Here is a 13,899-nt window from a genome sequence, read left to right as displayed (position 1 = left end):
TCATACAAGTTTATCCTTTACCCCTTTAGACATCCAATATAAGCCTAAACTTAGACCGTCACGTCCATACTCACAAAAGTTTTTCATATGAAGACAAGGTAAGTCAGGTCAAAACCTACCGCGTGGTCATAAGGGCATTGCTCCCAATGGGAATGGAACTCCGGACCTATCAAGTTCATACGATTTAGCCCTAGAAAGATTCATCAACTAGGCTATCACTCAAGTGATTACACATGAGATAATAATAGATATGAGTTAAGAGTGTTGATGAATCCTTTAACGAATTTAAATTTTACTCGCTTTGTACGTTGAGACTCTCTGTCTAACTTACCTGCAACTTGAAGATCATAGGTCAAATTAATTATCACCAACCCGAAGCACATAGAATCACTAAATATTTGGATAATTAATAATTAAACAAGTGGTTTAAAACATAAACTAATTAAGGAACCAACGATGTGGTCCCTAAAACCATGTTGCGAGATGGAGACACAATGTGCATCAAATCCATACAAAAAAAGGCTAATATTGCATCACTTACGGGGTCGTCAAGGCAGGCAGGATCATGCCTTGATAATATTGTTGCCATCTTAATTAATGAGAAGTTAATTACCATTATCAATTAAACAACTCTAATTAAGTTGATAATTGGTTTTTCAAGATTCAAAATCACTGCGTCCAGATTGCAAACTAGTAATCTTGGTAATCACATGTATGCGATGCAAGTACTTTACTTTACTTTTTTTTTTGTGACAGCTTTGAACAAAAGGGACATTGGAGATTGTGTTTGATACTTTGATATCTCAATTTTTTTCATTGGTATTTTCCCCCAACTTAAGGCAACTAAGTACAGCCTGGGACCTCCCCGCACAGTATTTATTTCAAAATAATATTTCGTCTCCTTCATTCAAACCTATAATCTCTTGGTGATGGGAGAGTGAGCATTAGAAACATCATTTAATGATACGTAGCGCACAATACCTTACCTGGGTAAAATAGTCACCACAGGTTATTTGGTAATTCACGTGATGATGAACACAAGATATTAAACATTAGGTACTGTATATCATGATCAGTACGTACTGTAGCCCTAACATTGTTGCATGCATTATAGTTTGGAATCTCTTTTGAGCATTTTCTTTTTCATATGTAAAAGAGCATATATTCGCCCTCTCTCTCTCTCTCTCTCTCTCGTTTTGTTTTTGTTTGTGCTAGGTAATAATATCGAAGGTATCATGCATGGACAGTCTTTGTCTATGAACTTTATATATATATATATATATATATATATATATTCTTGTGTGTAAAAAGATAGATAACTTTGGCCTTGTAAACGTGGCCACTTATCCTTTTCTTGTTTTTCTTGCTTTCACTTTCACTTTCATTGGATTGTGATTGTGATTTTATCCATGCACTTTGATCACTAGATGTGAAATAACAATGCTATAGTACAAAGTCTTTATCCACTCACTGTTTTATATGCACTCTTGTCGGATAAGGGCCCTAAAAGAAAATTAGGGGGCATTGTTCATGTTTCTTTTATCTAATGTAGACTCCCTACATTGTAGAAGAATCTACATTTTTGTGTACCTTTACACTTTTCCTCATGGAAAATGAGTTTATTGGGTATAAAAAAATGTGTTGGTAATTCTATCTATTGCATCAAATTAAGTTCACTAGCCACGTATCAATAGGAATGGTCGAGTTGATTGAAAATGAATAGGTTGAGGATTGGGGATAGGGGGCTGTAATTACTTTGGCTATAATTAGTTGTAATTACCTTCCTAGATCCCCCAAATAAAGTTTGTTTTTATTTTTTTTTTGTGTTATTAAGTTTTTTGGTCATCATAATATTATAATACGGATGATTTTGAAAAAAAAAAATTCTAAACCCTAAATTCTAAATCTCAAATTATAAACCCTAGACTAAACCTTAAACCCGAAACCCTCACAACACAAAAAAGAACTAAAACAAATTATTTGAGAGATTTAGGGATAATATATATAATACAAGTCATTGTTCTCTCCTTAGAAACCAAATAAATGCCTATGCCCAAAAGCCATATCTAACACAAACTAAATATACATATAATACAAGTCATTGTTCTCTCCATAGAAACCAAATAAATGCCTATGCCCAAAAGCCATATCTAAAACAAACCCTAATCCTATTAGTTTTGTTCCATTAACTAAAGTTAAACAGTAACCTAGTAACCTAGCTAGGAATCAATTTGGTTGACTAGATTCCATGCAAAGCATAAGTATATAAAATTATAATATTATATAGAGGATCTACAGTGGTCCGCTACATCTAGCGGACTCATTGTCTCCTATTTTTTGCAAGAGCTGATAAAGCCAACAATTTTGATGTTTTGTACTCCCGCATCCTGTAAAATAGGATGGCGTATGACTTTAGGAGAGCTGATATTGGTGCTCTTAAGATAAAAGGAAAGTCATTCCCCAAAAAGCATGAAAATGAATTCTTATACTTTCATATCAATCAAAAGCAAAGTTGTTCTAGCTAGCTGGACTCACTTTCTAGACCAAATCAATTGGTGGCTTCAATTAATTATTGCTACATAGATCAAACAACTTTTCTATGATATGATTATCAAAAGAAACCATTGTTTTACTAGCTAGGGACATGATCATAAAAAATATACAATATATATATATACACATTAAATAATTATTTATAAGAAAGAAAGTAAATATACATAACATGTACATGAGCACTTAAAAAAGTTCAATGGCTCTACATGTCCTATATACCTTATAATGGAATACTTCCAAGTTCCAAATAGGGAAAAAAAAAATTTAAAGACATTTGAACAAAAATACTATGATTGGTGCTTAGTGTGTCAAAATTAATTAATAATTTATAAGAATTTCTTGAGAGATAAAAAGGAAGAACCAACCAACCAAATGCACATAATCACATGCTAGTAACAACATAAAATGAGTCTGTCGGCTAACTTTTTTATGGTCAGGATTGGATTCCTGTTGATGATGGTATGTTACATGAACAAACATTTTGATTATATGTGGTCTACCATCTAGCCTTCATGACAAGATTGATTAAAAATAAAGTGAAGAGAATTAAATCCCCACTTAAAACATTATTAGAATTATCAACTTTTTAATTGGGGATTCAAGACGCAACAATTCTCCATCGTTAGGCAGTCTTAGAATGTTGGTTTTATGTTCCCAAATTATTTAATTAATTAAATAATCAAAAAGCATCTATACCCATCAAAGTTGATTTAGGTCACATAGAGTCGAACCACTTGACGATAGTCTAGCAAGTTGTCTCTCTAAACTTAGGACGTAATATTGAATCTCACTCAAGTTAGGAAGTTTGATTATAAATTAGCACAATTATTTCCAAATGATATGCACTACATCTCAGTTTAACTAACTTATCAGGCGAGTTTGGATATGCCTAATCCGATTCGAGTTTGAATTTTGTGAGTTATCCTAAAAAACACGCATAGTTGTCGTTAAAACAACCAAATTGACTTCATGTCAAATCCATTAGATATCATCAATTTGCTAAATTAGCTAGGGTTTCAACCCCTTTGAGCCCATCGTTTCATGTCTCCTTTTAGGCTAGCCAATTGGGTCCACATGGTGCGAACACCCGCTTGACCACATAGTACTTCTCCTCTTTTAGGCTATGATTGCACTCATATGGACTAGTAGGGGGCACAACTTTCTTTTTCTTTCTTTCTTGGTCTCCATTACTTTTGTAATACTATATTAATTACATGATGTGAAAAAATGAAAAATAGAAAGATGTTAGATTTTTTCATTTTTATTTTTTTTAATTTCTTTTGTGGGTTTAAGACCATGTAAGGTGGGGAACATATTCATATGGATAATTGAATAAAAGTATAAAATATTCATGTATAGGCAAAATAGGTTGCATGAATGTGTTCCTCACTCAAGTAGGGTTTAAGAGGGATTGTGGACCGTTAATGTTTTTGTGAAGAAGCCCCCTGTTTGTCTAGATACTGCTATGTATATATAATATTGGAGGAGACAATCATATATTTTTTAATAGTATTTTTTTTATCCTAATATTTTGACTTAGTGTTTTATGTTTGTGATAGATGGTGTGTGTCTTGCCCCCCTACAATTTGACCAACCCATGAAGAATGCAAAAAGGGAATTGCATTTTTTCTCATGAATGGAAGGTGGAAGATGACATAAGCACTTTTTGTGTATTGCACCCCACAAACCATCTCCACAAATAAATATATATACATGCATGCATGTATATGTGTTTTGTATGTATTGGTAGGTGTGGGTTAGGGGTCCCTAGACATGAACAAGAGCTCTAAGTATCCGTCTCCCCACAATAGCAATTGTCACACTATACACAATATGTTGGGATTTTAACAGAGAATGCTGTTCTTCAGATGTACCAAGAAAGGAATATAAAACCTGTACTGTATATGCTACAAAAGATGGATCAGCAGTCGTAATCTTGATAGCAAAAGATCAAATTTCTGCTGCTCAAGCAGTTTCAATACTAAAACTTTAAAAATAAAAAAGAAAAAAAGAAAGAAACTTTCAACAGTTCAACCGCAGCCAACCTTTGAGACTGAAATAGTTGGTTTATAAGAAATATACAAGATACTTGTGCAATCCAACAATTCAAACACTTTCCATTGTGACATTTAACATCAATGTTTTGATAGAGTGCAACTACCAGTTCATGAAAAAATGGCATTTTCCCTCCCTTCAACTTCTCATCCATTACTGTTTTGTTTCATCTGCTTGCTTTCCGAGCAGTGGCAATTACATTAGGAATCACAGGATGGAAAGCAACGTCTATGCAGACTTGCTTGTATGCCTTGGTTTTCCTGATGAGTTCTGATGATTTGTAGTCGTCAAGATAGATACAACCATCCGAGAAGCCAGAAGCAAGCTTCTCCCCATCAAGACTGAAATTGCTTTTTATTGGGAACCCAGAAACCCCTTGGCTTTCATATCTTTTGTACTTTTCTAGCTTGAAAGGGGGATTATAAGAGGATAGCAATGTAGTTTCCATTTGACTGGGCAACAAAAGTTGGATCGAATGGATGGCGCTGAATACAAGGACATCTATGATGTATAGGCTTCACATAAACCTGTTATACAAGAAATAGAAACATTATCATCAATGAAGAGATCAGAAAGCCAAGTTGTCAACTAAAAATTTTGGTATATAAATGACCTGAAGGCAGTTGATGTTTCATCAACATTAGCACTAAAAGGAGCAATGAATTAGAAACATAGAAGGTCTAACCATACTTATATGGTAAATAGAAGGTAAACGACATTCTATTACTTGCATATCCAAGTCAGTTGTCACCAGCAAAGTATGCATTATCCTTAGCTATAATCGTAGATTCATTTCATATTTCTAATCATGCTTACCTTGATTGGAGCCAAAATGGAAATAACGATTTATGATCATTTCTACATCATATGAGCAAACATTCATTTAAGGAAAATTTAATGAAAATGTGTAGACCTGGCACCAAGTCACATGTTTACTGTGTTTCTTGCCCATGCAATCAGATTGACAATTTTTTGAAAGAAGCAAACACATTGAGAAGGTAAAACTTGAAATTCCTATAAACAGAGTTTTCATTAAGGGAATGCAGCTGATTTACATGTCAAAGTGCATAAGATTATAGTATCTGATTTAGGGGCCTTGGACATAGTAAAATAAAGATTTGCCTGGAAATCTATAAGGTCTCAATTTTACAATCCAAAAAAAAGGACAAAAGGTTCCCAAATAGAACTTGAAAAGGGAGAAGAATAATAAAGACGTTAAAGCTAGAACATAAAGAAATTTCTAAAAGAAACCTGTGAAATGTAAACTTTGAGGAAGTGTAATCAAGGGATAGAAAGAAACAAAGCATGATTGAAAATCCCCAGAGCAGAACTAGTTAAGCAGCAGCAGGAAAAATATACGATATATTTAGTAAACATGTACTTAATATAAGCTGGAAACAATGGAACAGTCATTGACTTGGTGAAATTTCAATGATTGTCAATTAAAAACTTTTTACAGCCTAGTATGGTGGCATTGGAATATCTAACAGACTCGCTTACAAATTTTGATGATTTTCTGTTAGGCTTGTAGCATAGGTTTTTAACTTTTATTGTTTCATTTTTCTACAAACAGTATATGAATATTCATGTACTTGTGTAAAATGTTACTAAAATTCAATCATGCACCTGTGCTATACGGCCAATTCTGCCTAAAGATATATGGATGAACACCGAAACAAGCAATCAACCATTTCTCATCTTATTTTTACCACAATGCAGTCTCTTGTCTTCAACAAAATTCTGAGCCATCAGAAATCATCCTTGAGCCATTATTAGTGCAGGGAAATACCCCCTTGTCAAAGCAAGTAAGAATGAAGTCTTGTTTGGAAAAAAAATTAAGGACCAAGGAGGGCCATGGCCTGAACTTTCATAAATTATAGTAGACTGGGGTCCTCATACAACAACTGAAAGATACAGCATTCTTGTGTCAACTCTAGACCTATCCCAAAATTACAGAGAGACGGTTCCCATGTATTGAATTTGTGAAAACTAGGTCAAAATGGCAACACTTAACACTACACTATCTTGTGCTCCAACTTATCATCATCGGCAACCAATATTATAGAAGTTAATTCAGCATTTGTTTCAAATAAAATGCAACTCCTAAAGCTCTCCCTTTAGCAAAAAATCTCTCTTGCTAATTGAAAAGACATTGAGTGATTAAACCAGCTCTCTAATTGGATGCCCCACCTATCTATTTGACATAATTACTGGTTGAAAGATCATCATCATCATCATCATCAGGCCCTTTATCTCAAACAATATGTCTGGGTCACTTGCACGAATTCATATAAGAAACTAGTGAGAATTCACCACAGAAATTTTCCTTCGCCATACGATGCAGTGCATCACTCATATGGAATGACCCTAGCTAGATCTTGCTTATTCATCACCATGCCAGAGGTTCAATGCAGCGAGCCGCAAGTAGGGTATGCCCTAACAAAATCTTCACTTGGATTCATATTTATAAAGTTCGAAGAAATTTGAGCCAGCTGCCAACATATTCCTGCTTTATTTGGGCATAAGGTCAGCTGGATCACTACGCAGAGTTAATTGAAATATATAAAAAATAATCTAGTTGATCCCCCAAAAAATTGCACTTCCAACTCTGAAAACTCTCTTTCTAGTCAAATACCAGCAAGAAGAACTAAGCACTCCACTTATATCAACGCTACTATTCTATTCAATTCTCTTATTGCAACTCTCGGGCTTATCTATGATTCTATGTTTGATGCCAAGAACCATACAATGCCTGTTTCCAATATACGCTGGTGTTACACAGATTAATCGACTCATAATTGCTGATCTAGTCATCTTTTTTTGTTCACACATAGATCAAATGTAGGGCTGCTTAATTTCATCAAGATTAGCACTTGAGAACCTTATGAATTCATATTACTTCCCCCAACTACCCACAATATTGAAAACATTATCAAAAAGAAGTCTTTGACTAGAAAGCTCCAGTTCCTGAAAGTCCCCATGATCTAATCCTGGCAACATAAATGGAGTTACAACGAACATGATAAAAATAAAAATCTATCTAAGTTAAGGGGCTAACCTAACTACACCACTTAATTTCCATCCCTCTATTTCACCATCTAAGCCACTTCATCACAACTTTTCACACAGATAACACAACAAATGGCATAATAAAATCACAATTATCTCATCTACTTCAAAGTTAAACTTCTTCAGTTAGTCGATTCAAATTATCAAGAGATTCAAACAAGAAAATTTTTAACAGTAATCTTTAACTTTTGTAAATTAAAAAACAAAACACAAGCGAAGAAAGCCTACCAGGCGAAGAGGAGAGTGGAGTATCCCGATTAGGATCTGGGTTCTGGACGGGCACTTGAGAAACCGAACCCAAGATTGCTCGTTCACGCTTGGACACGTACCTTCCGGCAATCGGAGCTTCTCGTTGAAGAACCGAAGAGGAGTTCGAGCAATAAGCATGGTGGGAATTGTTGATTGGTGTATACGGGTTACTGGGTTTGGGTCGTTTCGAATGAAGCAATATCGCAAGGTGTTCTGGCTTGTATACGGGTTTTGGTTCCGGTTGGGTTTTGGGGTTCCTCGTCTGAGCCATATAGGCGCTGCTCAGAGGATCCATTGCCGTTTGAGGCCTTATAAGTCACCGGACTTTTTGCTGGTGAAGAATGAAGAGCATAGGGGCCCAGGTTTAGTGGGCCGTTTTTGTATCGCCCAGCTCAAGATATCAAAACTCTATTGGGCTCAGAAGTCGGCGTTAACGACAAACTCGGCCCACATTTAATCATGACAATTGACAAGTGGGCTCTCCTATCCTCAACAAATGGATTTTCTGGGCTTAAGCACTATAGAGAAATCCCAAAAGAACATATACGTGTGGACCCGAGACCTAGAATGGACAATATTTATTGATATGTTCGGATTTGAATTTCTAACACTAATAAGGCACAACACAACGAAAGCCTATCTCATTATATATATATATATATATATATATTTTTTTTTTAATGTTTAAATGCTTTAATTTTTATATGGAAAGCATGCAATTGAGCTTGGAGAGGGAGTTGGTAAGGATAAGCAGCATTTGGACAAGTTAAATTAACCATGGAATTAATAATATTTAGATAATATAATTATGTCACTAAACTATTATTAATTTATAAACGAAGGAGCTGTCTCAACCTATTTTGTTGAACTTTTATGGTGTTTTTATAGTTAATTCCTCCACAATTCCTTGTGCCATTGCGAGGAGCTTTTGGGAAAGTTAGCATATTAAATTATACATCTCTTTTGGGATAGGCAGTGGAATTCCTAGCTGGTTTTGTTGGAACATGTATAATACAATTGAAAAATATAATGACGTCCTTGTGTGTAAAATAGTAGCTAGAAATAGATGCCACGCAATGGTGGATTTTTTTTTGATTACAGAGGAAGGAATGGGATATATGCTAGGCAATGATAGAACCTTTTTAAATTACAAAGAACATGATGAGAACATTCGAACTCGAGACTATTATAATATTATCATATACATGAGTTTCAAATTACTCGTGGTTGTCGCTAGAATGGTAAATTTGTTGTTGATAGTAATGACACGCTACATGCACACTTTATAATTATATTAATAACACAAACGGAGACGCACGGAATTATTTTTATTTTTTATTTTTTTCTGTCTTTTCACGGTCCGACTCCGTATTTGCTTTGCTATCATTCTTCGTCGTTTGTGTTGGCTCTTCTTCTGTGATTCCTTTCTCTGAACTTCACCCAAAGCTTTCATTTTTTTTAATTTATTTTTCTCTCTGAATTTCTTGGTCGTTTTCTATCAACATTGCTTACAGTTTCACTCTGTTTTCGTTTCCAGAAAGCATGGAACTTTATGTTTCAACCGTTCTCTTCTTCACAGGTAAATTTGCGTGCGGTTTCAGTTCTGTAAATGGAACATGTTTTTTCTTTGGTTGTTTTGATCTCAGGTTTTCTTGCTTTTGTTAGATTTCTTTTATTGGGCATGCTTTTCTGTCTGGTTGCTCAGAAATGAAAAAGAAAGGAGAAGGAAAAAGCTTCAAACTTCCTACACAAGAAGTTGTTTTTATCAATTCTGCTCAAAATTGTTGGTTTCCATTGAATTTTTTATTTAACCCTTTTTTCTTTGTCGGTAACCAAACAGAGCTGTGTTGATCTATTCTCTCTGGATTTTGCTTTGCTTTAGAGTGCAACCCAGATCAGGCTAATTTACTTTAGAAGCTCTGTGGTTTATGAAACTAGTTATCCGTGATGAACTTGTCTTGGATTTGGTCATTTTGAACATAAGATTGTATTTTGGTTTCGGATTGACTTCCTTGGTGGCTGTGAATATGCTTTATGAGTCTTCTAAACTTGACCTTACAATAGTAAAAAGTTTATTGTCTCTGTAACAATTGCATCACCTCCCGCCAGCAACTCCATCATGAGCTTCACCACTCATGCACGCGGCCCCCACATCTGCCAACAAAGTCAAGCCATCCATATCTCTTTTTTGCAGCACTAATTTTTTTTAATCAATGTGTGATTTTGATCTGGGGGGGTTGTATTGCAGCTTTGTCAATGGATTGGAGTCTTGTGTAGAGCATATTGAAGTGCAAACGAGGAGATGAGAGGGGAGTCATCTTTATCGATTATTGGGTTTTCCATAGGTGTGGTGATCGGTGTGCTATTGGCTATTTTGGCGTTCTTCTGTGTTAGGTACCATAGGAAGCGGTCACAGATAGGGAATAGCAGTTCCAGGAGGGCAGTGACTCTTCCCATCAGAGAAAATGGTGCTGATTCATGTATTATACTTTCAGACTCAACTATTGATCCCGAATCACCAATGAAATCGGGACGCAATGGCATGTCGTCCTGGCTTGAAGGATTCAAGAAAAGCAATGGCGTCTCCATGTCTGGGATACCGGCGCATCCTTACAAGTAGGCTTCTCTTCTGACTTGTGCAATGATGAAACATGGGTGGTCAATGGTCAAATGCTTGTATTCTGATTTTGTTTTGTCATTTTGATTTGAGGAGAGTGGTAGTTTGATATATAGCAATGTTTATTCCTTGCGCATGGTTCAGTTGCAGAGGCTGCGCCTCGCTATGCCTGTGCGCCGAGGCTTGCGCTTTGTGCGCTTTTGACAACTATATACTTCATATATTTGCGTATTCTCTTAAAGCAACTACCTACACACACAGGTGGTATTTCCTTCACAACTACTGCAAATGATTCTTCAATTCATTTATCTTTAGGATTATAATTTTATTCCTGATAATACTTATCCAGGGATCTGGAGAAGGCCTTAATAGGAAAAGCAGCATCTGGTCCAGTTTACAAAGCTCAGATGTCAACTGGTGAGATTGTAGCTGTTAAAATGCTTGCAACAGATTCTAAGCAAGGGGAGACAGAGTTCCAGACAAAGGTAATGTCTTCTATCATAACCGTGCTGTTAAAACTAGAAATGTAGGAAGATTCCCAGTAACATTAAACCAAACTCCTCTCAAAATCATTGCAACCGAGCTCCAATTCAATTCCATTAACATGCAAATTTACAAAGAAATGGCCATTGATACTAATAAACTAAAAAAATTACATTCTTGTTGAAAACCGAAAACCGACCTAAAACGATTGATCGGTTTTACTAATATCACATTTATCATTGGTTGTTTTTTGATTACAGTTTGTGCAAAAACCGACCGTGTCGGTTTCGCACTCAATACCCTAAAACCGACTACGAACACTCCTACCTGTGACATGTCAAGGCATGCTTTCAAGTAATTTTCAGATGGACTCATCTTCTCTCTATGGTAGTCCTTCAACTATGTTGCAAGGACTATTAAGATCTGATAATAATAATCAACAACAAAAACAACGAACTTCGTTTGATAATCATCATCCATCGAAGAATTATCAATATAGGGCTGCTAAACTGCGGCATGAGTGGTAATGAATTAGTGCCTAATTCTTGGTCCAAAGTTCCACAGTTCTTGAGAGGTACTACTTCACCTCCTAAGCAGCAAAGCCAGTTGCACTTCTCCAACAATGCGCCGTCTCGGAACAGGTCTGCCAGCTCCATGACCGATGTGAGACCCGGATTCTTCCCAACATTGCAACCTCAATTTCCGACACCGAGTTTCAATGAGAAACCAAAGGTAAATGCACTATGAAAAGAACAGATGTATGCAGTCTTACTTACTCGTTTGAAACGATGTTTATTTAGTTTAGTACAAGATTTTTGAAACAAATAAATATAAATATGTATGCATATGTATACTTGGAATAACGTGTTTGATTGATTAATTCTGAATTAGCAGAACATATCTCTTGAAGTTGGAGACTCAAGATCAGTGGCGGTGAAGAAAACTAGTAATGAATCAGCATCCGAAAGGCCTAAAAGGAAAAATTCAACGCCTTTGCCACCATTTAAGGTACAATTAACATTGTTGATTTGATTAATTAATTATACATACATATACATACATATATATATATATATATATATTGAGAGATTAATGTTTGATAATTTTGCTGGTATTTAAGTTTTGCATATACACGTGTGTGTGTGTATTTATAGGTGAGGAAAGAGAAGATGGGGGACAAAATCACTGCACTTCATCAATTGGTTTCACCTTTTGGAAAGGTATGCAAGTAAGCATGATATATAGATCGATAGATTTTGAATTCTCATGAAATAATATCTTGCTTTAGTGTTGTCTTTCACAAAGAGTAAGAGTGAGAGATCATTCTCATTCTGAATTTGTGAAACCTCAATTTTTGCATCCTCCTTTGCTTTTCAATTGCTTCTCTCTCTTTCTAATTTTAATATATATCATGTTTTTGTGTGTTTGTCAGACTGATACAACTTCAGTGCTCTCTGAAGCCATTGAATACATCAAATTCCTCCATGATCAGGTCACTGTAAGTCCCATTGTTTGAATCCTTCGGCTTTGTTTTCATCAGTTATTTCTCAATTTAGGGTTCTGAGATACACGATGTTTCACATGGTACCAAGGTCATGAGCAGCAGTATCAGGTCATCTGGAGTTCGATTTTAATACGAGGGTTTGTTATTTTACATCACAGGTTTTAAGCATACCATACATGAAAAGTGGAGCTCCCATACACCATCAACAACAACAGGTGTGTTTATATATATATATATATATATATATATATGCACTAAAAGAGCAATACATGTTTTAGTACGTGTATATGTCAATTCATAATCCTATATATTATTGCAGAGTTGTGACAAATCTGAGGACTCTGAAGGACCAAAGCAAGACCTTAGAAGTAGAGGACTATGTCTAGTCCCAATTTCAAGCACTTTTCCAGTCACTCATGAAACTGCTGCATGTACACCAACATTTGGAGCAACTTTCAGGTAGATGATCAATCGATTGATGGTACATAAATTTCGCGAATCGAATAGATTTTCCATATCGAAACTTAAGCCCCACAAGTTGCAGATGTAACATTCTGATTTTTAAGGGTGTTTTAACTAAACATATCGTATGGTTTTTATAAGCATTTTTCCTTGTTTTAAGTATATTTTCAGATAGGGTTAGCAGTTCGGGCTTAATTTGTCCTTTTGAAAATCAAGGAGCACTGCTTGCAAGGTTGTCTACTTGGAGCTGATCAAACGTCTTAGTTTTTCAGAATTAAGTATAGAATGTGTTGTAATAGTTTGTAAGATAGATTATGGTTTGTATCTATTTTTAAATGAGTGTTGTGGGTTGGAATACGATCGAAGGAGAAATAAAATGTTTATATGTTGTGGATGGCCGGCCTTAGGCCATTAGTTGAATTTTCTTGCAGGTGATGAGTTTTCCAAAATACAAAGGAGGCTTTGCCAAAATTTTGTTTGAAATCTTGACAGAAGTGTGTTGTCATAAGATCATTTGTGAGTAAGAGAGGTAGGTGTTACCCACCCAGCAAGCTCTCCCATCCAAGCCTCTGGAGTTCGGTGTAGAGTTGCCCTCTTTGCCGAGGCATGCGCGCAGCTTTGTTTGCAGGGTCTGATTACATGGGAGACAGACCAAGATTCGAAAACCAACAATCGCTTCTGAATTTCCAAAACGACAGCACCCCATAGAGATAAAGTTTTCCTCAAAGCTTTGAATTGCTTTAACAATAATCAAAGAATCCCCTTCTAAAATAATTTCATTGAAACCCATTGCAGCAGCCATCTTCACTGCCTTGGCAGCTCCGCAAGCTTCTACTAGAGCTGGATATAGGATGATGTCTCTCTGACATATACCTGCGCAAACTTAACCCTCTATGGATTTGTACCG

At 35.7% G+C, this 13,899-nt stretch overlaps 2 protein-coding genes across 6 annotated transcripts; one reads left to right on the top strand and one right to left on the bottom strand.

The window, feature by feature from the left end:
• Nucleotides 1–4,438: 4,438 nt before the first annotated feature.
• Nucleotides 4,439–8,236, bottom strand: LOC119988668. Its single transcript, XM_038833791.1, has 2 exons — nt 7,906–8,236; nt 4,439–5,135 (listed from the first exon to the last, which is right to left on the bottom strand). The coding sequence occupies exons 1-2, from the start codon at nt 8,219–8,221 to the stop codon at nt 5,110–5,112; spliced, it is 342 nt and encodes a 113-aa protein (XP_038689719.1). The 5' UTR covers nt 8,222–8,236; the 3' UTR covers nt 4,439–5,109.
• Nucleotides 8,237–9,289: 1,053 nt separating this feature from the next.
• On the top strand, nt 9,290–13,416 carry LOC119988921 (transcription factor bHLH123-like). 5 transcript variants are annotated; one of them, XM_038834177.1, is made up of 11 exons: nt 9,292–9,505; nt 10,175–10,542; nt 10,688–10,804; nt 10,893–11,028; nt 11,591–11,758; nt 11,918–12,034; nt 12,181–12,246; nt 12,459–12,524; nt 12,689–12,745; nt 12,850–12,989; nt 13,164–13,416. In XM_038834177.1, the coding sequence occupies exons 2-11, from the start codon at nt 10,229–10,231 to the stop codon at nt 13,165–13,167; spliced, it is 1,185 nt and encodes a 394-aa protein (XP_038690105.1). In that variant the 5' UTR covers nt 9,292–9,505; nt 10,175–10,228; the 3' UTR covers nt 13,168–13,416. The 5 variants fall into 5 exon arrangements, with proteins under 5 accessions (XP_038690107.1, XP_038690105.1, XP_038690106.1 ...); XM_038834176.1 differs by having other exon boundaries at nt 9,324–9,342; nt 9,464–9,505; nt 12,850–13,416; XM_038834179.1 differs by having other exon boundaries at nt 9,290–9,505; nt 12,459–12,518; nt 12,850–13,416.
• Nucleotides 13,417–13,899: the final 483 nt, after the last annotated feature.

This window comes from Tripterygium wilfordii, chromosome 21 (assembly GCF_013401445.1).
Source record: "Tripterygium wilfordii isolate XIE 37 chromosome 21, ASM1340144v1, whole genome shotgun sequence".
In the NCBI taxonomy this organism is placed as follows: Eukaryota; Viridiplantae; Streptophyta; class Magnoliopsida; order Celastrales; family Celastraceae; genus Tripterygium; species Tripterygium wilfordii.
This window is presented reverse-complemented; position numbering and strand designations above follow the sequence as displayed.